At 45.4% G+C, this 23,810-nt stretch overlaps 2 protein-coding genes across 5 annotated transcripts in view; both read left to right on the top strand.

Moving 5' to 3' along the window:
- Positions 1-1,025, top strand: part of INPP5B (inositol polyphosphate-5-phosphatase B) — a 46,478-nt gene extending 45,453 nt beyond the window's left edge. Inside the window, 1 exon segment of the mRNA XM_034649527.1 lies at positions 183-1,025. Coding sequence (XP_034505418.1) covers positions 183-298 — 116 coding nt within the window. The 3' untranslated portion in view covers positions 299-1,025.
- A 1,213-nt stretch (positions 1,026-2,238) lies between these two features.
- MTF1 (metal regulatory transcription factor 1) overlaps positions 2,239-23,810 on the top strand; it is a 37,290-nt gene continuing 15,718 nt past the window's right edge. For 3 of the 4 annotated variants that reach the window (XM_011230624.3, XM_034649534.1, XM_034649549.1), the window contains exons 1-6: positions 2,239-2,376; positions 4,000-4,458; positions 18,907-19,145; positions 20,336-20,467; positions 22,981-23,054; positions 23,506-23,642. In XM_011230624.3, the coding sequence (XP_011228926.1) occupies positions 4,051-4,458; positions 18,907-19,145; positions 20,336-20,467; positions 22,981-23,054; positions 23,506-23,642 (990 nt within the window). In that variant the 5' untranslated portion in view covers positions 2,239-2,376; positions 4,000-4,050. Of the gene's footprint in view, positions 2,377-3,999; positions 4,459-18,906; positions 19,146-20,335; positions 20,468-22,980; positions 23,055-23,505; positions 23,643-23,810 lie in introns of those variants that run through there. The other variant, XM_034649544.1, reaches the window with a different exon arrangement.

Genomic DNA, 23,810 nt, shown 5'->3' with positions numbered 1-23,810 from the left:
TTGAGGAAGGTCCCAAGACCACTGGAGTGGAACTAAAGTATCCAGCTCTGGGCCAAGTTTACCCTCACATAGCTTTTTTCAAGCAGAAAATAACGCTTTGGGGCACTCCTCCCATCTCAACAACACAAGAGTAAGTAGTGTTTCTTTTGCTGAATCATTTATCTTCTGTGTTTTTCATGCAGCTAGCATATTTGGCAGCTTACTGCTTCGAAACCCAGCTGGTCACCAAAAGCTTGACATGGCAGAGAAGAAGAAGGCTCAAGAATTTATTCACCTATTCCTCTGCAACTCACCCTGAGCCTATCTCCTCTCCTGTTTACTCGAGGCAGCCAATTACCAGCCCTACCTATTTAAGATCAAGAACCACCACAAGAAGATGCGAGGCCTCTTGGAAGCAAAAGCGGCAGCTGCCTGTTTCCTGAGCCCTGACACCCCCCAACCATGGCTGTCACAGTCCTGTCACTCTGAGCTCTGAAGACATGGGGGAAATCCACCACAATAAAACTGACAGTCAATGTTCAACTTTTAGTTATTTAACAGATCTCTCTATATATTTTTTTAAACTTTAAAGATGTTTAAATAACTGCATTTCTTATGCTTACTCAGCCTGCCTCCGGGTATAGTCCGTGCCTTCCCTGTAGCCTGGGCTGAGTTCCCCATGACCAGATATTTGAACAAACTTTGGGGTCCTAAAGGGAGAATGAATTGGACAGCAAGAATGCAAGTGGAATCTGCTGGATAAACAGGTCACAGCCGCCCCAGATGCTTCCAGTGCTCTAAGGACATGTTTATATGTATATATAAACCCTACCCCCTTTCCTACTCAGATGTGGCTCAACAAGTCGGGCTGGCCACTCAGCTTCTGAGGGCAATACAGTGGCTTGAAAATGAAGCTACCGAAGAAAGTGGTGTTCGGTGAAACAAATGGGATTTTCTGGGTCAACAAATCCTCCAAACTGTATATGATGCATCCCCTCTCTCATATATGTAATATATTTTAATGATAAATGTATTTTTAATGGTGGTTTGTATGTTTTTATCTCTTAAGAGATGGCTGCTGGACCTTTTGTGGCTTAAGCATTGGGGCAGCTGGTCAGGGGACAAAGAGGTAGTTGGCTGGCCGTCTGGTGGGTAACAATCACTATTCATCGTTTTCAAGCAAGAGATGTGCAGGCATGGCCTGAATGCCTTGACCCTGATCTAGTCTCTGGGAGTTGTCCCACTGAATATTTCAGAGAAGTTGCTTATGGGAAAATCAGGCAGTGGCTGCTGGGAGATTCTAACAAATTTAACAGTCATTTAAAAAAGGAGAGGGACGCCTAGGTGGCACAGGTGGTTGAACATCCCACTTTTGGTTTCGACTCAGGTCGTGATCTCGGGGTCATGGGCTTGAGCCCCACATCTGGCTCATGGGGGAGTCGGCTTGAGATTCTCTCCCTCTGCCCCTCCCACTCATGCTTTCTCTGAAATAAATATTTAAAAAAAAAGAATAAGGAAGGCATGTACAAAGTCGCTTCTTGGGCATTGGGACACCAACACTCCTTGGCAGTATGAAATATGACTCAGATGCAGACTGATACGATGACAGCGTGAACGGTCAAAAAAGGAATGGCAAGTAGGTGGCGCTGACTGGCTCGGGAGGGAGTCCCGTGGAAGCCGGCAGTCCTCTGCAGGGGGAAAAGTTGGAACGGACAGCCTGGGCAGAAGAGTGAAGGAAGGAGTGGGGCGTCTTGTGATTGCAAGTTGGCGGGGGGGCGGGGGAGGCGGCGTCCTCTGGCTGGGACTGGAGTACTCCTTGGTTCTGCTATTTGGATCCCATCTTTCTTGACCCCACCTGCTACATTAACTTTGGTTGGTCCCAGCTTCCCCTCATCACAAGAGGGAGAAAGCCGGGAAGGTCACAGCCTTGCAGGCTCCCCTTGAGAGTCCGAGCTGCAATTCGGATGGCTAACTGGGGTCCTCCTTCCCGTTGCAGTTGTGGCCGCGGCCAGCGCCAAGCCGGGCTGAGGCTACTTTCGACTGACTAGTGGTTGGGGAGTTTTGACCCCTTTTCCTTGAGTCTGGCGCCACAGAGCGGACGCCCAACAACCGGCCGACCGCGGACGCAGCGGGCGCTTCTCAGCACGGGACGAACTTGCGGCCCCGCGTCCTCTCGGCGGCGCCCCGCCCCGCCCCTCCTGCTCGCCAATTGGAGGCTCGAGCTCAGCCCCCACACCGCTTAAACCAACTAGAAGCGCCAGGGAGAGGCGGGGCCGGTATCTCCTCCTTCCTCCGGAAAGCGGAAGCGGAAGTGACGTTCGGGGAAGGTGGGGGCAATCATGGTGCCGCTGGGGAGGGGAGAAGCAGCCGCTGCCGCCGTTGCCGGGAGCCGCCGAGGTAAAAGGCGAAACTAGACGCGGCCTGGGCTGGGGGCTTCCTGGGGGGCGCGGGACTTAGGTTCCCTCCTGAAGCATTTCCCAGTAGAGACCCCAGTCTGGTCACCATGGGACCCCACCCCTCCTCCGTTTCCATGGGGATGGGTATCCAGCCCCCCTTCCCTGTTTCCATGGAGACCCGGACCCTGCCCCTCTTCGCCTGGCTTGGAGCCCCCCAGCCTGTCTTCAGATTTTTCTGTGTAGTCCCGTGTGGGGGCTATCCCAGTCAGGTTCCTTTTCCCACCCTTCTCTCAAGGGTGCTCCGTTTGTACTCCTCGTATGCCAGCCTCAAGCCTCCTGGTCTTGTTTGTTCCGGACAGTTGGTCTCCGCTTAGCCGCTGATGGTGCCGGGGAAGCCCTGTGGGGCCTCCGGTGCTCTTATCTCTCTTCAGATGCAGCGAAATGTGCATCTACCGGGTTGCGTAAGCCAGAGCAAGGGGTCGGGCCGGTTCCTCCCGCATCTGATCTCTTGGCCTGTCTCTGCTAAAACCTCTCTGTCTAGCCGCCCCATCTAAGTAAAGGTTCATTTTCTAACCCAGGGCAGAAGAGAAAAAGTGCAAAGCCAGACTGGAAACTAAAAGTGATGTACTGATTATTTTAAAATTCTGTTCTGCCTGCCAAACCCACATTTGTAGAACCTGTGTGTTTGCAGCTAGTCCAGAACAGAAAAGGTTCAAATTTGGTATTTTTCCCAAGAGAACATATCTTTCCAAGAGAGTATGTCTTCCCAAGAGGGTATATCAGCAGGTGTTTCATTCATTTAGCTGACATCTCCTGAACTCCTGTTGTCATTGTATTCTGCTAGGGACAGTAGAAACAAAAATCAGATTGACCATTCCCTCACTGCAGAGAGCACACTATACAAGCATAGGTTCTAGTAGACACCACATTGTTTTAGAAGATTAATGGATATAATGATCTTCATTGAATATGCCTGACTAGGGATCAACCACCCTACCCAGAAGCTGAAACATCTGTTCTAGGAAGGAGGGAATGAATTCACGCTTGTTTTCCCTATTATTATCAGACTTTGTGCCTTGACATACATTATCTCTTTTACTCTGTGTAACAACTTTGAGGGAAGGAGCTACCAGTCCCACCTTACCCATAAGAAAAATGGTGCACAGAAAAGTTACCCAAGTTGTAAGTGGCAAAGCTGGGATTTGTGGGTGGGTGACCCTGCCTCCAAAGTTCTACTTCCGCAGAAGACTGCACTGCCCCATGGTCTAATCTGGGGGATATGTGACTGGGGTTTTCTTACTTTAAGACTTAAAACAACTCAGCCTTGAAGTAGTTTGTCCTTTTATCCGCTTTAGGAATTGTTTGGTAGTAAAGCATGTTTGGAAGGTCTTAAGAACTGCCACTTATTTCTTCAGTGTTTTTTGTTTGTTTGCTTGTTTTTTAAGGCATTGCTTTTCCTTTAAAATGACTTGATGGTTTCAAAGTTAAACTTAAAAAAAGTATTCCCAGGGAAGACGATTTTCATTTATTTTGGCCTAATCTTCAAGTCAGAGGAAAAATGAGCCCTGTGGTTACTGAGGAGGTCCCTGGGTATGACTCTAACTCTGGCTTTGTCCTATCGCAGACAGGTCATTACCTTTCCATTTCTCACAATTGGGCTGAGCACGATTGAACCATGGGGGAACACAGTCCAGACGACAGCATCATCTACTTTGAGGCAGAGGAAGATGAGCTGACCCCCGATGACAAGATGCTCAGGTTTGTGGATAAAAACGGACTGGTGCCTTCCTCATCTGGAACTGTTTATGATAGGACAACTGTTCTTATTGAGCAGGACCCTGGCACTTTGGAGGATGAAGATGACGATGGACAGTGTGGAGAACACTTGCCTTTTCTAGTAGGGGGTGAAGAGGGCTTTCACCTAATAGATCATGAAGCAATGTCCCAGGGTTATGTGCAACACATTATCTCACCAGATCAGATTCATTTAACAATAAACCCTGGTTCCACGCCCATGCCAAGAAATATCGAAGGAGCAACTCTCACTCTACAGTCGGAATGTCCAGAAACGAAACGTAAAGAAGTAAGTAAAGCTGTGGGTGAGGGCCCAGTTTAGCTTTGGAGAAAAGTCCTTACACGACTTGTGTTCACAGTTGTAGCAGGGGAATAAAGGAGTCCCTGGAATGAGTACCTACAATGGCTTTGCTTGTCCACAACACATATGCTTCATGTTTTGTTGTGACTGCTTTCTGGAACTTTGAGTTTGTATGGCCACATTGAAATTTGGGGAAAGCTAAATTATAATGTTTCAAATTTTCCTCCCCAAATCATAAATAGAATAGAAATTTCACTGAGGTAAGTCCATGTTTCTGTTGCTAAAATAACTAGATTTGGCTTGTTTCTGAGGTATGGATAAATGATTTGTTTTGGAGATGAGTATCTGCTAGAATATGCTTTATTTTCACAGTGACTATTTGATGAATAATAAGGCCTCGCTTTCTCTCATAAGAAATTCAGGCAAGAGACAGTAAATGAGAACAGGTTATCTAAAATAAGTGTTCATGCTCATACTTAGCTACTATGAGTAAGGTAATGTATGTCACGATGGTTGGAAAACCGTAAAGCATCGTACAAATTATACTGGTGTGGTGATCATCAGCAGAATGAGAGATACGGTTTAAAGGTAGTGATAGACATTATCTGGGAGCTGATTACAGGCCAATTAGAAAAAAACAGATCACTGGTAGTTGCCATGTCAGGGACTAAATTTAAAATGTTACCAAACAGACATAGGGTAAATCGTTTAGCAAAATATTTCTCTCTTATGCTGTAATTAAGGTCTTGGAATTGGAGAATTTTATTATTTGAGCCATATGGCTTTTCCACTGCTAGCCATAGAATCTCAGAGCTGGAAGCAACCTGAGAGAAACCATCTCATCCTACCACCCACCTCAGGCAGGAATTTCTTTACGGCATCTCTGACATGAGTTCATCTGGTCTCTGCTTGAACACTTGCAGAATGACGAGAGCATGGTGTTTCACCTCCCAGCCTCATACGTTTGTTGGCCAGCTCTGATTGATACAAAGCTTTTACTTGTACAGAGCCAAAAACCTGCCTTTGTGCAGCCTGCCCACTGGTTTGGCCTCCCTGAACAATAGCAAGTTAAACCTTCCTCTGACAGGACAACAGATATGTAAAGATCATGGCTTTCTCTTTATCTTGTACAGACTAACCATCTTGATTTCCTTAAATACTCCTCTGTGACATTCTTCCCTAGTTTCTCATCAGTCTGGTCGCTTTGGATTGTATGAATTCCAGTTACACACAGTCTTCTTAAAATTGAGCACAGTTGAGCACAATCTCCCAAGTGTGAGGCAACCTGCACTGAATACTGTTTGACTCTTATCTCTTAATCTGGACACTGTACTACGGTTGCTGTATAGTTTATATTTTATTAGCAGTGATATCATACCTACTTTTAGCTTGCACTTGGAAATCTCTAGAATAGTGATTCTTAACTGGGGGCAGTTTTGTTCCCCATAAGACATTTAATAATGTGTGGAGACATTTTTGGTCGTCACACTGGGGAAGTGCTACTGGAATCCAGTGGGTGGAGGCCAGTGATCCTGTTAAGCATTCAGCAAAGTATAGGACAGCCTCCTGCAACAAAGAATGATCTGGCCCAAAATGTTGATTGGCTGTTTTCCAACAAAACTTTATTTACAAAACAGGCAGTGGGCTAGATTTGACTCACTGCCTGGAGTGTGCCTACTCCTGGACTAGGACATAGGGAGCTTAGGGAGTAGTTGAAAATAAGGATGGAAAGGTAGCAGAGATCCAGACATGGAAGGCAGTGATAACATGCTAAGGGGTTTGGACTGTGTTCTCGAAATGGTGGGAAACCATCAAAGGTGTCTGAGCCAAGGAGTGATGTGGTTCGGGTAACATTTTAGAAATCCTGCTCTGGTAGCAGTGGTAGCTTGATTGCCAGTCAGGAGGTAGTTGTAGTTTAGATTTGGGGTTTCATTTGAGTCTGATGAAGGATAATGGCCTTATAAATGGAAAGAATCCAGAGCTTTTGTTGAAGTATAAGAGAACTTCGTATATTACTGGAGTTTGAAGAATGAGCCATGAATTGGGTATGATTCAAAGGATTCATCCGTCTTTCCAACTGCGTCAGGTTTCTTCTCTGTCTTAGCTCAGGGATCACGCAGAGGATTGATGGAGATTCAAGACTAGGAAGCATGTTGAGTAGTTAGAGTAAACTGTGGTATGTACTTTCACAGACACCTGTTTAGACTGCTGTGTCAGGGTGAGGAGAAAGCGGTGGACTCTTCTCACCTCACTGTCTGGGAATGGTGAATTCATTAGAGGAATCAGGAAGAGGAGAAAGTTTGGTGGGACAACTGATGAGCTTGTTTGGAGTATAGTGAATGTATAGTCCTTGAGGAAAAGTGAAGTGAACAAGTTGAGAAGCTCATTGGAAATGTGGATCGGAAGTCGAGCAACTGACTCAGGATTCACGAAGGGTTCAAACCATGGGCAGTTTACTCAAGGGAGGGGCCGGAGTTGGTCTCAGAATGTAAAGGCTAAAAAGATAAAGAGAAACCAAAGATCACACAAAGAGATGGGTGGAATATGGTGTTGTGGAAGGCGAGGGAAGAGTGTCAAGGGAGCGTGACTGTTCCTCTGTGACCCTGCAGAGGGATTGAGGGGCTGAAGAGAAGCCATGGTTCTGCTATCTGTCCATTGATCACACCATGGAAAGACTTTCTGTAGAGCACTGGGGGCCGAAGCCAGATTTGCAGTGATGGAGAAGTGAGTGGGTGCTGAGGAAACCGGAGGCAGGAAGTGTCAAGTTGGTTTGTGTGTGTGTGTGTGTGTGTGTGTGTGTGTGTTTACTATGGTATTTGGAAGAAGAGTGATGAGGTAGTAGCAACTCAAGGGGGTTGAATCATTTCTTCAGCACAGAAAATGCGAACATGGCTTAGAGTCTAAACTTTAAGCCGTCCTCAGTTAATGATTACTGTGTGAAAGTGCTTTGAGAGCAAATGTTTGGGAAACATTAAGTTGAATCGAGACAGAGGCTTATTACAGAATTTCTCACAGCTTTTGATGTGTTAATAACTGTGAAGGAAAGCAGATGCAGACTTCTCCAAATATTTTGAACTTGGGAAACCATTTTCAGGTGTCATTTCCAGGGTCAGTATTTTGTGGAACCCATTTTGGGAAATGCTGATCTGGGCAGGAAAGGAGGAGATGGTAGGGAGGGAGTATTATGCAATCGCTTATATGAGCTGTCACTTTCCCACTCCATGCTCCAGATCTTCCTTGACTCATGGTGCGGTTATGTCTCTATAAACCCATCAGAAGTTGAAAATATCATGGAAAGTGCGTAGAGGACACCTAATCTGTCGATGTCATAGCTTAGCCCAGCCTGCCTTAAACATGCTCAGAACTCTTACATTAATTAGCCTGTAGTTGGGCAAAATCATCTAACACAGAGCCAGTTTTGTAGTAAAGTGTTGATCAGCTTATGTAATTGATTGAATACTGTGCTGAAAGTGACAAACAGAATGGTTGTATTGGTACAGAATGGCTAGCAGTATATAGGTTGTTTACCCTCGTGATGATGGGCCTGACTGGGAGCCATGGCTCACTGCTAGTGCCCAGCATCACGAGAAAGTACCCTACCTCATAACGCTAGCCCGGGGAGAGATCCAGATTCACAGTTTGAACTACTGTTTCTCCTGGATGTGTATCACTTCCTCACCGCTGTACGGTCGAACCATCATTAGTTGGAGACTGTACTTGGAAGCCTGGTTTACCATTCATGGCTTCAGGTCTTGATAATCATGTTGAGTAGATAAGGTCAAGGGTACTGTAAACACCTTGTTCAATCTCCTCTGGATTTAGCTCACTGTACTTTCATCCCACCATATCTTTCCAGTCTATCCATGAAACCTACATGGAAGATTCTAGAAACTTTAAAAAATCAGTTGGTATGGAGTTTGTTGGAGATTGAGGGAGAAGCATCAGTGGCTTTTAGTCTTTGAAAATGTTGCTTAAAGTCCAGGCATTCAGGAGACTTACTTTCCTGAGGCACCATCTTACCTTAGCTTTTGCTTTAATAGTGATTGGGGTGGGGGTAGGGGCACTTAAATCCATTTAATTGGCCTGAAGAGCCCAGTGTTTATGACTGTTTGATAATACTTTTCATGATTTCTGTACCCCCTCTTATCCCCTTTTTTAAAAACCTGGTCTTTTCCCTCCATCTCCATGTCCAGGTGATACTCTTGAGAAATTAAATCATTTGATAACTAATTAGTCTTTTTGGCTTCCCAAGCAGCTTATTTTCTGAGTCAGATTTTAGCCTGATTTTCCTGTTTACCCTTGATTGTTCTATTGTTTCCTATAGTGTGTAGTTGGCTTACCTGTTACTTCACTTTTTTCCCTTGTGCTTGTCTTGCGTAAAAATAAGCCAACCTAGAACCTTGCTACAGATACTGTCTTCTCCTCCTTCCACAGGGCCACTGGTCATTCTGACTGATTTCATGTCTTATTCTCATACTTGCTGTCTTACCACCATCCACCTGCTGGTAGCTTTGAGAAATCTCCAATCAAAATATGTCATTCTGCACAAGATCAGCATTCTAAAGGGGGTTGCTCCTTTAATGCCCTGCCCTGGGTTTCTGAGCAGCTGTGTTTCCTTTAGTTGGTTCATGTAGCCCACGATTTCCCAAACTTTCTTGCACCCATCCCTTCCTGAGAACCTGCCAGGACTGTCTAGTTACCTGTGCATCCACGTCTGTACGAACCACACTGGAGAACATAATGCCCCCCCTGTGGCTAACTGACCTCTCCACTTTTCTGCTCAGTAGTTGGCCAGGAAGTATGAAGGAAGCCAGGAATCCCTACCAAGTATGTTCTTCATGACGCGCCAGAGTACTCCGGTGCGTTGATTGGGAAAGAATATCTCTTTTTTTCCTACCAAGAAGCATAGTTACAGAAATCCTTTGTGGATTAGGCTTCTTGCTATATTAGTCAGTGACACTCCGAGAGGAGTTTTGTGGGGGTTTTTTTCCCCCTTAGTATGACAAATTTTAAGTATAAGAATAAAGGGAAAAATTTGACTCTAGTGTTTTGCAATCCGTCTTTTACTTTGGGAGACCTAGTTCCAGTTTTATTCCTCATTGTCAGCCCCTCAGGCAGTGGAATGATCCACTCTGACAAACCTGGATATTGCTGACTCTCCCAGAGGGGCCCTACTTGCTTTTAGTCTTTGCATACTGTGATTACATTTCCTCCCAGGCTCCCTTCTGAACTCCCACGGAATTGCCATTCAGAACTAGGACTGTTGCTGCTTGAAATTCTGGTGTTAGGGATCCATTCACTCTTTCCACAAGCTTTTACTTAGGGAGTACCTACTTTTGTCTGCTCTCAGGAAAGACAAAGAAATAGTCCCTGCCCTGAAGGGCTGGGATTCCAGCAGGGAGACTGCTAGAGGCTATATGTGTGGGGGTCTGTAGGAACCCAGCTGCAGGAAGCATTCTCCATTTGCCACGGGGAGAAGCCATTTATGCACTTTCCCGCATGGCTGCCTGAGTGTTAGTACCTCTCCATAGCCGTCAGCACCTCCAAAACTGAGGCCCCCTGGCCTGGAAGAGGGACAAGGTGCTTTTGTGTACATATTGGTTTTATAGCATGGTGCTGCAGGAGTTAACAGGTCTCAAATGTACATTTTATATAAGCTGTACCTGTTGGGTATTGCTAACATTTTGGTAGTGTAGGACATTGGAGAAAAAGCCCAAATTTTAATGTTTTTCTCTTACTTAAATCAAGTCTGTTCTTGAAATTGTTTCTTCTGTGATGTGCAGAGGGATAATTTAGACTTAGGTTCCATCTTTGCTCGTGCTTATTCTGTGTGGCCTTGGGCAAGCTGCTCTGTTTCCTCTTCTGTAAAATTGAAATAAAAATATCCCGTTGCATTTCGTGAAGATTAAATGAGATTTGTTCCTACATAAATATACAACAGTATGTGCATAAAACATGGAGCACGGAGTCTGGCTCACTGTGCTTGTTCAGTGAGTGCTCGTCTACACTCTGTCCCTTGTAGGCCCACGTGGTTCTTGAAGGAGGTTTGGAGGTAATCTCCTGTTTAAGAAGAGGTTAAAATGGCCTTTGTTAGGAACTCTTTGGGAAGCATTTTCTCCTTAAAACAAGATTATAAATTGTGGTTGGGTTCCAGGACAGCCTGCAGAAGTCCCAGTAACCGCCAATGAGCTGAGCTGCTGTATTAATATCGCTTTGGAATGCGAACCACCATTTATAATCAGGACAACATGTTTGTAGTCCTTCTCTGGGGTTCTATGAACACCAGCCCTTGCCACAGGTAATCTGTTCCCTTTGACTTCCTTAGCACCCGGCCACTGAAAGTTACTTCCATTGGTGGGCAGTTGGAGCACCAGGCAAAAGCTGAGGGCTCATTTAAAAAAACAGCACCACCTTTTTTATTAAGAGATAATCGACCTGTAACAGTATATTAGTTTCAGAGGTACAACACAGTGAATCAGTATTTGTGTGCCTTGTGAAATGATCCCTACAATAAGTCTTGTCACCACACATAGTGGCAGGTCTTTTTCTTATGATGAGAACTTTTAAGACCTACTCTCCTAGCAGTTTTCACATACACAACATGATACCATTAACTGTAGTCATCATGCTGTGCACTACATCCCCATGCTTATTTAATTTATAAGCCCAGGGCCCTTAGAGCTACAGAATGAGGACCCCGGATATGCTGGCAGTGGTGAGAGGGTAAGACGGCTAGCATCCGCTGAGCGCCTGCTGTGTACCAGTCACCGTGTTAGGGGCTTCAGCATAGCTTTGTATTCGATCTTCATAACAATTTATAAAGTAGGTACTATTAGCCCTCATTTTACAGATGAAGAAAACAGGCTTAGAAACAGACAACTAGCAAGTATTAGAAAGAGGTTGAACTGAGGATGTTCTGGATGCCAAAGCCTGTGCTGTTCTGACATAACACACCACCTTTGTAAAGACAGAGGGGAGACTCAGCCACCGAGGCCTGTTAGCCGTGGAAAGGGGCAGCAGGATGGCGTTAGTTCTGCGAGTGTAAAAGGCTGAGGTGTGGGAAGTGCTGTGTGACCTCGGCTCTGGCAGTGGGCAGTGGGAGGCCTGATGAAGAAATGGGGTCAGTCAGAGCTCTTAAATGTCCACTTTGAGCTCTGTGGTTGCACATTGTAGAGTAGAAGAGATGAGATCCCTGCCAGCCGGGGAACAGAGTTGGTATCGGTGAGAGGGGTGGGAAGTCTCCAGTGTTGGGGGGACGAATGGGCAGCTCCCACAGCCATCGAGCGAGGCCAGGCCAGTCGCCGATTTGTGAGAATGTTCATGCACTAGGTGCGCAGGACCACAGACCCCCTTTCCTCCTTGAGAATGGGGCTGGTAAGGAGGGTCAAATCTAGTTCTCTTGGGCTCTCTTTTTTCCTCCTGCAGAAATCCAGCCTTTTTTCTTTTCTGAAAAATTTTAAGCTTTTTGTCTCCTGGAGCGCAGTGTTTAATTTTCTCATTTTTGCTTGTCTCATTTGCCTTTCTTCTCTGATTCTGTTGACTTACCCAAGCAGTCATCTTTGTTAAATATTTCTCTATTCCAGAACTACTCAATACCTTGTAAACCAATATCAGTTCTCTGAAAGCTCATGCTTCTTGCCCATTATAACATTAGACCCCATCCTCAGTGAGCCTACCCTGCACCCCCTCGGTGCTCCTTTCCGTAGTAATCAACAAGTGTTAGAGACCACACAGGAAAGTTAAAGTGAGGCAATTCTTCCGCTCTTCCAGAGAAACACATTCTTTGTTATTCAGTGGAATCGCCAGTGACATTCTATTCATATTATACATAATGCTGGGTAATTTTGAGAGGTGAATTATATGTCACCTCTTTCTCAAGTTCTTTCAATTCAGCTTGAGCATAACCTTCTTTGAGAAGCCTTGCTCAGTGGTCCCCAAGTCTGTTAGATGGTTTTTCCCTCTACTTCTCGCATCCATTATCAGCGCTTCTCCTACCATATTGGTCTTGTCTGTTTGATTCTCCTCTTGACATTGAGCTCCTTGAGAGCAGGGACTGTTTTTTCTGTATGCTGAGCACCTTGGACAGTGTAAACCCTGAGACATAATTTTTTGAAAGCATGATAAACTTTACTTGTATTTAAATGTACCATGTGTTGCAATACCTCTTCTCTGTAACCATGAAAACTTACGTATTTTTTGCAACTTCCTGTTCGGATCCAGTTTGAGGAGGTTTAGTTTTCCCTTTTGTGAAATTTGGTGCTATTTAAAAACGATTCTTCTCCAGTCTATGCCCTCTCCCAACTTTTTCTCCTCTCCCTCTTTTCAGCCAGGTTCCTTGGAAGAGTAGATATATTCATGGTCTTTAGTTCCTTGCTTCCCCCCAACTTCTCAGCCTGTTACATTCTGGCTTCTGGTCCTGCGCCTCCAATGAAGCTAATCTTGCGAGGATCTGGAGAGTCATGTGAACCCAAGAAATGCCTCAATAGTCATCTCTGCTCCATTTGACCTAGTTGACTATCCTTCCTTTGTCATTTGTCACCCTTTGTCACTACTTTCCTCAGCATTAAGTCCTGCTGGTTTGTTTTTGTTTGTTTGTGTCATCATTCCTTCATTCATTCAACAAATATGAACGTGGTGCCACTCCTCCACAAGGCTAGTCCCTGAGGCTGTGACCGAGATGGACATGGGCCTTGCTCTCATGGAGGCTACTGTCCACCGGGAGCGTAGCCATTCATGCATTTAACTCAACAAGTATTTATTTAGTGCCTCATGTTCTCCAGTTACTGCTGTGCCCACCAGCTAAAGAGGTAGTGATGTAAAACAGTTCCTTGAGGAAGGAGCTTTTAATGGAAGCTCTAGTTGGCCAAGTGAACATCCTGGGCGGGAATAGGGGTTGGCAGGGCAAGGAGACAGGGAGGAGTAGTTGATGATTGATTGCGCTCTTCCTTAATAAAGTGATCAACTGCTGCGGCATCTTAGGAATGAGAGTCTGCTCTTATCAGTCGCCATTGTTGACGCGTTTGATTGAGACACGCTGCTCTTCTATTGCGGCAGCCACAGTCCCGCTTCTCCTTCCTGGTCAGTGACTATTGTGAAATCTCTGCCTGGTAGAACCAAGGAGGTTTTCAGTCTTGACGGGAAATCAGGATATAGGCACGAGAGGATAATTAACAACACAGGCTAAGTGCCAAATGAGTGGTATAGTTTAATATGGTTGGAATTCAGAGAAGGGCGCTGTCACTTGATGTGTGGTTGATCCTGGAGCGCCTTGGAGGTAGCGAGGCCTGAATGGAAGGAAGAGAGAGACTCAGAAAAGCAGAGAAGGAAGCAGGCATTTCCAGCAGAGAGAATGGAGAGAGCAGAGGCAAGCGAGTGGGGATTCAGTGTGGCAATTAGGGGAGGGGGTCCTGTTGCCTGTAGGCTCAGACAGAGCCTTCTGTTGGGGTGGTGATGGAGTCACGTGGGAGAAGGTGGAAGAGGACCTACGGGGAGACCTTGAATATTAGGCAAAAGGACCTTAGCATCTGAGTGTAGAGGTGGCACGTGGAGAACCCCGTTGTAGAACAAATCTGGCAACGACTGGCTTCAGACCAGGCACTGAGACCTGAGAACACTGGGCTGGTGGGTCATTCCGTCCCGCAGACATTGACGGAGCACCTCTTGTGTGGCCGTGAGAAGGCTGCGAAATGAAAAGTGAGAGAGCACTTGTGCAAGATTGTGTTGGGGGTGGCACAGATGAGACAAGAAGTGGGAGGGGAGACGGGAGGACTTAGGGCTCCTCCCTTCCCCACACCCACAGGTTTTAGGGTTTGGCAAACTATGGCCCACAGGCCGAATCCATCCAGATGCCTGTGTTTGTAGAATGGTTTTTACATTTTTAAATGATTTGTTTTAAATCAGAAGAAGAATAGTATTTCGTGATATATGAAAATGATATGAAATTCAAATCCCACTGTCCATAAATAAAGTTTTTCTGGAGCACAGCCTGACTTGTCAATTTATATATTGTCTATGGCTACTTTCACATAATAGCAGCAGGGTCGAGTGGTTTAACAGAGTCTGCATGGCCCACAAAGAATATGTACCATTTGGCTCTTTATAGAAACCTTGTACACCCTTTTTTTTTCTTAATAATAATTTTTTATTAGGTTATGTTAGTCACCGTACAGTATATCCTTAGTTTTTGATGTACTGTTCCATGATTCATTGTTTGCGTATAACACCCAGTGCTCCATGCAATACGTGCCCTCCTTAATACCCCACCCCCTTCCCCTCTGAAGCCCTCAGTTTGTTTCCCAGAGTCCGCAGTCGCTCATGGTTCATTTCCCCTTCTGTTTACCTCCCCCTTCATTCTTCGCTTCCTTCTCCTACCGATCTTCCTGCTATTTCTTATGTTCCATAAATGAGTGAAACCATATGATAATTGTCTTTCTCTGCTTGACTTATTTCACTTAGCATAATCTCCTCCAGTCCTGTCCATGTTGTTGCAAGTGTTGGGTAATCGTTCTTTCTGATGGCTGAGTAATATTCCATTGTATATATGGACCACATCTCCTTAATCCAGTCATCTGTTGAAGGGCATCTCGGCTCCTTCCACAATTTAGCTATTGTGGACAATGCTGCTATGAACATTGGGGTGCATATGGCCCTTCTCTTCACTACGTCTGTATCTTTGGGGTAAATACCCAGTAGTACAATTGCTGGATCATAGGGTAGGTTCTATTTTTAACTTTTTAAGGGACCTCCACACTGTTTTCCAAAGTGGCTGTACCAGCTTGCACTCCCACCTTGTACACCCTTGAACACGTCTGTCCTTACCTCAGTCCTGTCCCTCTTCCCACCTGAGGCTTTCCCCTCCACCAGCCTTTCAAATACCCTTCTCTTATTTATATTCCTCTCGGATCCTCAGCTTCTCTTTTTTTTCTGGGAACTTTTTTCTTCTAAATATGATCAGGACCCCCTACTCAAAAAAAAAAAAAGAGGAAAAAAAAAACCTCCACATCAACTCGGAAACCCATGCTTGCTGCAGCTGTCCGTCTCTCATCTCTGCCTCCACTTCACCTTTGGTTTATTCACCTTCTTCCAGACTTTGGGCCCCAGCAGTCCATTAAAACTGGCCTTGCTAAGCCATTAGTGATTCCCAGCTGCTGGATCCAGGAGTTTCCTCCATCCTGTCTTCCTTGTTTTCTCAGACATTTCATGTTTTGAGCATTCTTTTTCCTTGAGATCCTTTTTCTTTTGGCTTCTATGCTATCGTTCTCCTTGGCGTCTCTTCCTGTTTCCCCCGCCCCCACTCACCCATCAGCGGCTTCTCTTTTACCAGGACCTTACACGTTGGTGACTTTCCGAGGTCTAGCCTTTGTCCTCTTACAAGAGCTATTATTTTGTTGTATTCCTATGATTGGTCTGTCACTATATTTAAGTACTTTACACACATTATTCCTGATCCTTACAACAAACCTAAAAAGATAGGTTTTGTTTCCTCCATGTTATAAATAAGGAAAGTGAGGCTTAGTGTGCTTAAGTAATTTTCCCAAGGTTACACAGTAAGTGGCAGAGCGGGGCTTGAACCTGAGCCTGCTTTGTTATATAGGTAAAGTCAGCTATGTGTACCAACGACTCCTGCTATAGGCTTTCCTTTCAGTTTGCAGCCTGTATGTCTATCTACTAGAAGTTTCTACCTGGAAGTCCTGGCAGCACCTCAAAGCCAACTCATCATCTCTTCTCCACCCTCCATTGAGCCCCAACTTGGTGGTGTGACCATCTGTTTAGTCATTCAGGCCATACTCTTAACCTCGACTTTGCCTCTCCCTGACCCCTTCTTCTCAGCACCACAACAGCCAGTCATTCCTCCCCCTTTAATTTCTTTGGAATTCATCTCTCATATTGTCATCTCTCACTTCCCCGTTCAGGTTCTTCTCATTCCCCTTCTTCCTGGACCGTGGTCCCTCTTCTCTTAGTCTCTGTGCCTTCTTCTGTTCTCTTACCCTTCCAGTCCACCTTCCACTAGGCTACCAGAAGGATCTCTCCTAAACTGCAGATCTGATATGTTGCTCTCTTGGTTGAAACCCATTGGTGAGTCCCCATTGTCCTATTCCTCTACTCTGTAGCTTGACTAAGGAGGCCTCGCCTTATTTTTCTAGATCCTTCTCCTTCCAGCCTCTTAACATACTGCAGGTATGTTTGTGGTTCACTGTACCAGCACACTTAGTCCTCTTTCCGTGTAGTTCCTAAGTTGTCACCTCTTTTTTTTTTTTTTAAGGGGAGGTTGCAGATGGAGAGGGGGAGGGAGAAGCGGACTCATGCTGAGCAGGGAGCCGGATGTGGGGATCGATCTCACAACCCTGAGATCGTGACCTGAGCTGAAGTCAGATGCTTCAACTACTGTGTCACCTCTTTCTGGAATGCCCTTCTCTTCCTGCCTTGTCTGAGGAACATGTTTTCAGTTTATCCCTAAAACAAACAGACAAATGAGAAAACACTTCAGAGAGAGAACCTCAGCTTCTGAGCCTTTACCACATCCAGTTTTTCCAAGAAGGGTTAGGTTTCCCTTTTTTCTATTCCCCAGGCACCTTGGGCACATATCTGTTGTCGGGCTCAGCGCGGTTTATAATAATTTGTGCACATCCACCTCCTTAAAACTGGCACTCCTTAAAAGCAGAGATTTTTGTCTTGTTCACTTGTTTATCTGATACGGTATCTAGCTTGCTGCCTGCGACCTGATAGTTCAGTAACTGTGGAATGAATACTAACAGTGTAGTTGGAGATGTGGACTGAGGCTTTGGAGTGAGGTCGGGTCAAAGGATGGAGATGTTCACGAAAGCTGAAGAGTAAACAATACTTGCACCCTGGTGTGTACAGCATCAGATCATTTCACACGTATTTTCACAAGTGTCTGATCTCATTTCGTTCCACTCCACGGCGCCATGGGAGAGGCAGGGCAGGCGTTAGTATCATTTGAGAAATAAAGAACTGAGGCTCAGAGAAGCAAAATGACTTGCAGAGAAGGTCTTGAACATAAGTGCCAGAAATTCACTCTTCTCCCGCCATGTCTAAATCTGCTTCCCCTGCACTGGGGCAGGCATGGGAGGGCCTGGGAGGGGAGAGATAAGTTCTACAATAAACCTACATATCAAGGTGAAGGGAAAGGTGTGGCTCCGGGAAGAAGATAAACACAGCCCTGTGGAATTGCTGTATTGTGAAGGACAAGTTTTCAGGAGGGGAGGGCATCACCGATGCGAGAGTTTTGCAAATAAGTAAAGGCACATGGAGGAGGACTCTGGAAGGGTTTGGCCACTGGAAGTGCAAGAGAATCATTTCCTGCAGTGAAACCAGCTTGCCAAATTGTTAAGCAATATGTGGGCATTGAGGGAGATGGAGGCACACATGTATGCCACCCTCTCAAGAAGTTTGGCGGTGAAAGTGAATCCGAGAGGCTGGCATTTTGAGAAATGTCATACCAGCAACTACTCTGAGAAATTCATGATACAGTATTTTCATTTCATAGACTTGAAACTTCACAGTGGAAACTATGCTAGGGAGATACTGATTGATGACTGAGTATATCAATGTCAGGATATTTTAGGCTCAGTTTAACATTGGTCAATTCCAATCAAGGTGGGGTGCCATAAGGCAGGGTGTTTAATCAAGCCTTAAAACAAAGCCAGGGGACGCCTGGGTGGTACAGTTAAGCGTCCAACTCTTGGTGTCGGCTCAGCTCATGATCTCAGGGTCATGAGTTCGAGGCCCGTGTCAGGCTCCGCGTTTAGTGGGGAGTCTGCTTAAGACTCTCTCTGTCCGGGGTGCCTGGGTGGCTCAGTCGTTAAGCGGCTGCCTTTGGCTCAGGGCGTGATCCCGGCGTTCTGGGATCAAGCCCCACATCAGGCTCCTCCGCTGGGAGCCTGCTTCTTCCTCTCCCACTCCCCCTGCTTGTGTTCCCTCTCTCGCTGGCTGTCTCTCTCTCTCTGTTGAATGAATAAATAAAATCTTAAAAAAAAAAAAAAGACTCTTTGTCCCTCCCCTCCCCTGCACACACAGTCTCAGTCTCTCTCTCTCTCTCTCTTTTTTTAAAATAAATGAATAAATCTTAAAAAAACAAAACCAAACCAAAATGTTATTTCAGTATAGGTAGCTGTAACAGTATGGGCCCATCTTTAGATGCTAAATGTACACTAGAGTCTGAAAATCCCCTTATTATATTCATTTAGGATATTCACCTGCCAACAAGCTTATCTCATCCCCGTGACTTATTATTTGTTGTTCTGGCGTGACGTGATCAAGGGGAAGATTTCCCCGCTTTGTTGTTAGAGGTTGTTTTCTGTGTTTGTGATATGAACCTGTGTGTGTCGTCCACATTTCCTGGGAGCCAGGCTCTGGGGGGAGTTAGGCCCTCGGCAGCTCTTTTTTTCCTGTTGATGAGGTGTGTTTGTCTGCCAGGTAAAGCGGTACCAGTGCACCTTTGAGGGCTGTCCCCGTACCTACAGCACAGCAGGCAACCTGCGCACCCACCAGAAGACTCACCGAGGAGAGTACACCTTTGTCTGCAATCAGGAGGGCTGTGGCAAGGCCTTCCTCACCTCCTACAGCCTCAGGATCCATGTGCGAGTGCACACGAAGGAGAAGCCATTTGAGTGCGACGTGCAGGGCTGTGAGAAGGCGTTCAACACGCTGTACAGGTTGGCCTCTTCTCCACCCCTGACCCTGACCTTGTGATTGCAGAGCCCTCTCCTTGCCCTGTGCAGAAGGAGATGTACTTCCAGCGCTTTAAAGGGCACAGCTTGGGTGGGGGGGGGTGGTGCCTGGGTGGCTCAGTCGGTTAAGCTTCCGACTCTTGGTCTCAGCTCAGGTCTTGATCTCAGGATCGTGAGGTCAAGCCCTGTGCTGGGCTCCGCTTTGGGCATGGAGCCTACTTAAAAAAATAAAATAAAAAAATAAAGTAAAGTAAAGAGCACAGCTGCGCTCTCAACTGTTTAAAATGCACTGGAGGAACTTGTTACTTAAAGATTGACGTATATGGGGTTGGTTAAAAAGGATAGTACAGGGGCGCCTGGGTGGCGCAGTCGTTAAGTGTCTGCCTTCGGCTCAGGGCGTGATCCTGGCGTTCTGGGATCGAGCCCCACATCAGGCTCCTCCACTGGGAGCCTGCTTCTTCCTCTCCCACTCCCCTGCTGTGTTCCCTCTCTCGCTGGCTGTCTCTCTCTCTCTGTCAAATAAATAAATAAAATCTTTTTTAAAAAAATAAATAAAAATAAAAAGGATAGTACATTCACGTTCAGATTTGTTTCTCCCGGAGTGACATACTGGCCTGGGGATTTTAATACTTGTACTGTTGCCTCCCCTTGGCTCAGGGTCTTGTGCGGAGGCTGCTGTCATTTTCTTTCCTTCTTCACCTTGAAGATAACTTTTTTCCTACCACTTGTTAGCCAGTTCTCTTTTACACCATTTGAATCAGAAGACCTCTATTAGTCTTCAACTTTGGGTGTAAAATAACAAAGGTGGCACTAGCTAACACTTGGGAAGCGCTCACCGTGTGCTGAGCACTGTTCTGAGTGCTAACCCTCACAGAGCTGATGGGTAAGTGGAAGCACAGAGAGGTTGTGTAACTGACTCGAGGCCCCCCCATCTAGTAGGAAGTGGGCCCAGGATTTGAGTCCCAGGCAGTCTGGCTGCACAGTCACACTCCTGCCACTAGGCTACATACTTCTCTGAATTTCTCTTCAAGCAAAACACTGGGGATACTAATATATTGTGGACATAGAATTCTTACACACTGGATCCTGAAGCACATGAAGCTGACACGGGCGCGGAGGCTCTGTCGTACATTATGCAAATGACAGAGGGACTTTTTCTCTGGAATGTCTCGCAGGCTGAAAGCACATCAGAGGCTTCACACAGGGAAAACGTTTAACTGTGAATCCGAAGGCTGCAGCAAGTACTTCACCACACTCAGCGATCTGAGGAAGCACATTCGAACCCATACAGGAGAAAAGCCATTTCGGTAAGTCTTACTGTTTCCTGTTTGTTGCCGACCAGGTTGCAGCTGGGTGTCTTCATGGGCCCTGACATTTTTCAGAGCGGAAAGAAAATTCTCTCCACTAGTTCTTTGGCAGCTGCAAGCAGCTATTGCACACAGGAGGAGTGGTGATGGGTTCTAAGAGCATCCTTACTCTGGACTCTGATGATGGCATTTCTGCCTCAGGCTTTCCCTTTTTCAGTGAGCATTTGTTGAAACTCACTTAAGGTGGGGGGCACTTTTATCGGTGCTAGAGAAATACTAAGACACACGCTCTTCTCTTGGGTACGTAGTCTAGTGAGAAAGAACCACAGGTAACCAGACAGTACATGAGACCGAGGTGCCCAAACGACTTTGAGCACAGCGGAAGGGAGGGCTACCTAAAAATCGAAAGGGGAGATGAGGGGTAAGAATGCAAGTATTTTATTTTGTTGCTTGTTTAGTTGTTGCCTTGTGTGTATATTACACACACGAATAGGAGCATCCATTTTTGTCCGTATTTCAATCTGTATATACATGTGCATGTATGTGTATTTAATACATCCACGTGTAAATGTGTAACCTTAAAGGAAGGACTTGTACCATCTACCTTCCTCTCTGCTCATAGCATAGAGTGTGGTTCTGGCCATCTAGTAGGGGTTCAAGAAAACTTTGGGATGAGTATATGATATTTTTTTTAATAAGATAATAAGTTTGTAAGGATTCCCCCTGGATGTAATATAAATGTATTACTGAAAATTGCCCATAAACATTGTCTCTGAATTGTGGCAGGAGAGATCTCTGTTATGTACATGGCATCAAATATGCTACCTTTCCCCTCTCGAGTCACTCGTCTCCTTATCAGGATCCTTAGACGGTGCCCCTGTCCTCAGGGGCAGTCAACTCTTAAACATCAACTGAATGGAATGGTGTTTTAAAATTAAAGATTCAGGGGCGCCTGGGTGGCAGAGCGGTTAAGCGTCTGCCTTCGGCTCAGGGCGTGATCCCGGCGTTCTGGGATCGAGTCCCACATCGGGCTCCTCCGCTATGAGCCTGCTTCTTCCTCTCACTCCCCCCTGCTTGTGTTCCCTCTCTCGCTGGCTGTCTCTCTGTCAAATAAATAAATAAAATCTTTAAAAAAAAAATTAAAGATTCATTCCTGAGTCATAGCACATCTAACGGCAAGAGCAGTTAGTTAGTTAGTAAGTAAGTAAGCTGTACACCCAGCATGAGGCTTGAACTCACAGCCCCAAGATCAAGAGTCGCATGCTCTACCAACTGAGCCAGCCAGGCACCCCAAAAAGCCAAAGTGTTTAGATTCTAGTTGGTTACTGTCCCAGATTCTGCGAAGCTTGGGTTACCTTTCCCCTCATAGGGCTGTTGAGGGGACTCTTAATTTCTATTCAATCACATGCGTTTTTTTGATGATTAAAACTGCTAATTTTTGTTGAATATTAGATGGGACTTTAGACACATGATCATATATAATTACGAAGTAAAATGCTCCAGAGAAGCTTTCTATTTAAAGAAATGAAGTACTTTCTGGGGCGCCTGGGTGGCTTAGTCGTTAAGCATCTGCCTTCGGCTCAGGGCGTGATCAGGGTCCTGGGATCAAGCCCTGCATCGGGCTCCCTTCTCAGTGGAGAGCCTGCTTCTTCCTCTCCCACTCCCCCTGCTTGTGTTCCCTCTCTCGCTGGCTGTCAAATAAATAAATGAAATCTTGAAAGAAAAAAAAAAAAAGGAAAGAAATGAAGTACTTTGGCTTGCAAGAAGATGCATTCATTCATGTAGTTATTGAATGTGTGCTGTATGCAAGAACCACAGCGACGTAAAGGACTGCTTGGACCCTGCCCTCAAAGAGTTTATAATCTAGGAGAGCAGATAACAAATGTATACCCGTAGAGATAAAGTAAGATTAGAAATGACAGATGCCATAAAAGAGGCACATAGATAAATGTCTCAGGAGTTCTCAGGAGGGAGAGATCACTTCCAGCTCTGGTTATCAAGAAAGTAAAAGAGAAAGACGTGGATCTTGACACTGAAGATTATAAATAAGTCATTACAGCCATTATACATTATATATTGTACGGTCAACATAGTTGGGACTGATTTTCTTTTGGTGTTACATTTTAGGCTCCTGCCTCTGTGAGAGCCTCTGTGCCCACTGTTGACATTCCTAGTATTCCACTGGCTATAAATTTTCCGTATCAGCTCTGATCGTCAATAGAGTTCTGTTAAGTAATTCACCAAAAGGCTTTTATTGTCAGAGCTCTCAACATGTGACTTACTTGTAGGACAAGAAATATTTATCCTGGACCATCAGTTCCCTCTGTTCCCAGATCTGTCCCTTTTTCCAGTGACCTGTCTTCATTTCCCATCTCTAAAACCAATTTCCTCCATCAGATCTCAGTGTTCTGAACATGTGTTTTAGTTTGAGCTTGTATTTATAAGAGATGTTGAAGTTAAAGACCTGTTTCCCTAATGACTGCTGTTTCTTTTTGCTTAAACAACATCCTTAGGTGTGATCATGATGGCTGTGGGAAAGCATTTGCAGCAAGCCACCACCTTAAAACTCACGTCCGTACACATACTGGTGAGTTTAGGCTGATTCGTAGTTTTTATTTTAATCTTCATCAAGCCAGTAAATATCTGTGTTTCTTTTGGGACCTGTGGCGCTTCGTGGAGGGAGCAAGCCTAATCAGCTTAGCCTTCACCTATAATGTTTGAGTTTCTTTCAGAGGCAAAAGGATCTAAAGGTTGAACTCAGGAATCCAGCCTTAAGAAATGAAACCAGTGCAGAGATTCTCAAAAGAACCTGGGGCAGGGGGGTAACTAATCTTCTCTTTAAACTTGCCAGGGGCAGGCTGTGTTTGCTCTACATTCAGTTTTAGGACTGAGATGGTTAACATGTAATTTGTCCAACTTATAACGACTATTCCCTGAGACCTCATAGGAATATTTGCTTCCCTCTGTTAGGGAAAAGTAGATGTCTGAAGCCAGTGCAATGACTAAGGAAATATTAACACTATTTGTCATTCTTGCAGGTGAAAGACCCTTTTTCTGCCCCAGTAATGGCTGTGAGAAAACATTTAGCACTCAATACAGTCTCAAAAGTCACATGAAAGGTCATGACAACAAAGGACACTCATACAACGCACTTCCAAATCACAGTGGATCAGAGGTGCGTGGTGTTTTGTCTCTTGTTTTGATCTGGGCAACATAGAACAGCAACAGTTGTTTGTATATCAAAATAAAAGGTCAAAACGTCTTCTCTGCGTATCCGTCAGTGAGAGGGAAGAAATCAGGTCAAAATATGTGTCTTTGTGACGGCATGGTGCAAGCCAGAAAT

The sequence above is a fragment of the Ailuropoda melanoleuca genome, chromosome 2, assembly GCF_002007445.2.
Source record: "Ailuropoda melanoleuca isolate Jingjing chromosome 2, ASM200744v2, whole genome shotgun sequence".
Classification (NCBI taxonomy): Eukaryota; Metazoa; Chordata; class Mammalia; order Carnivora; family Ursidae; genus Ailuropoda; species Ailuropoda melanoleuca.
The sequence above is the reverse complement of the archived record's forward strand: the minus strand, read 5'-3'. Positions and strand labels throughout refer to the sequence as shown.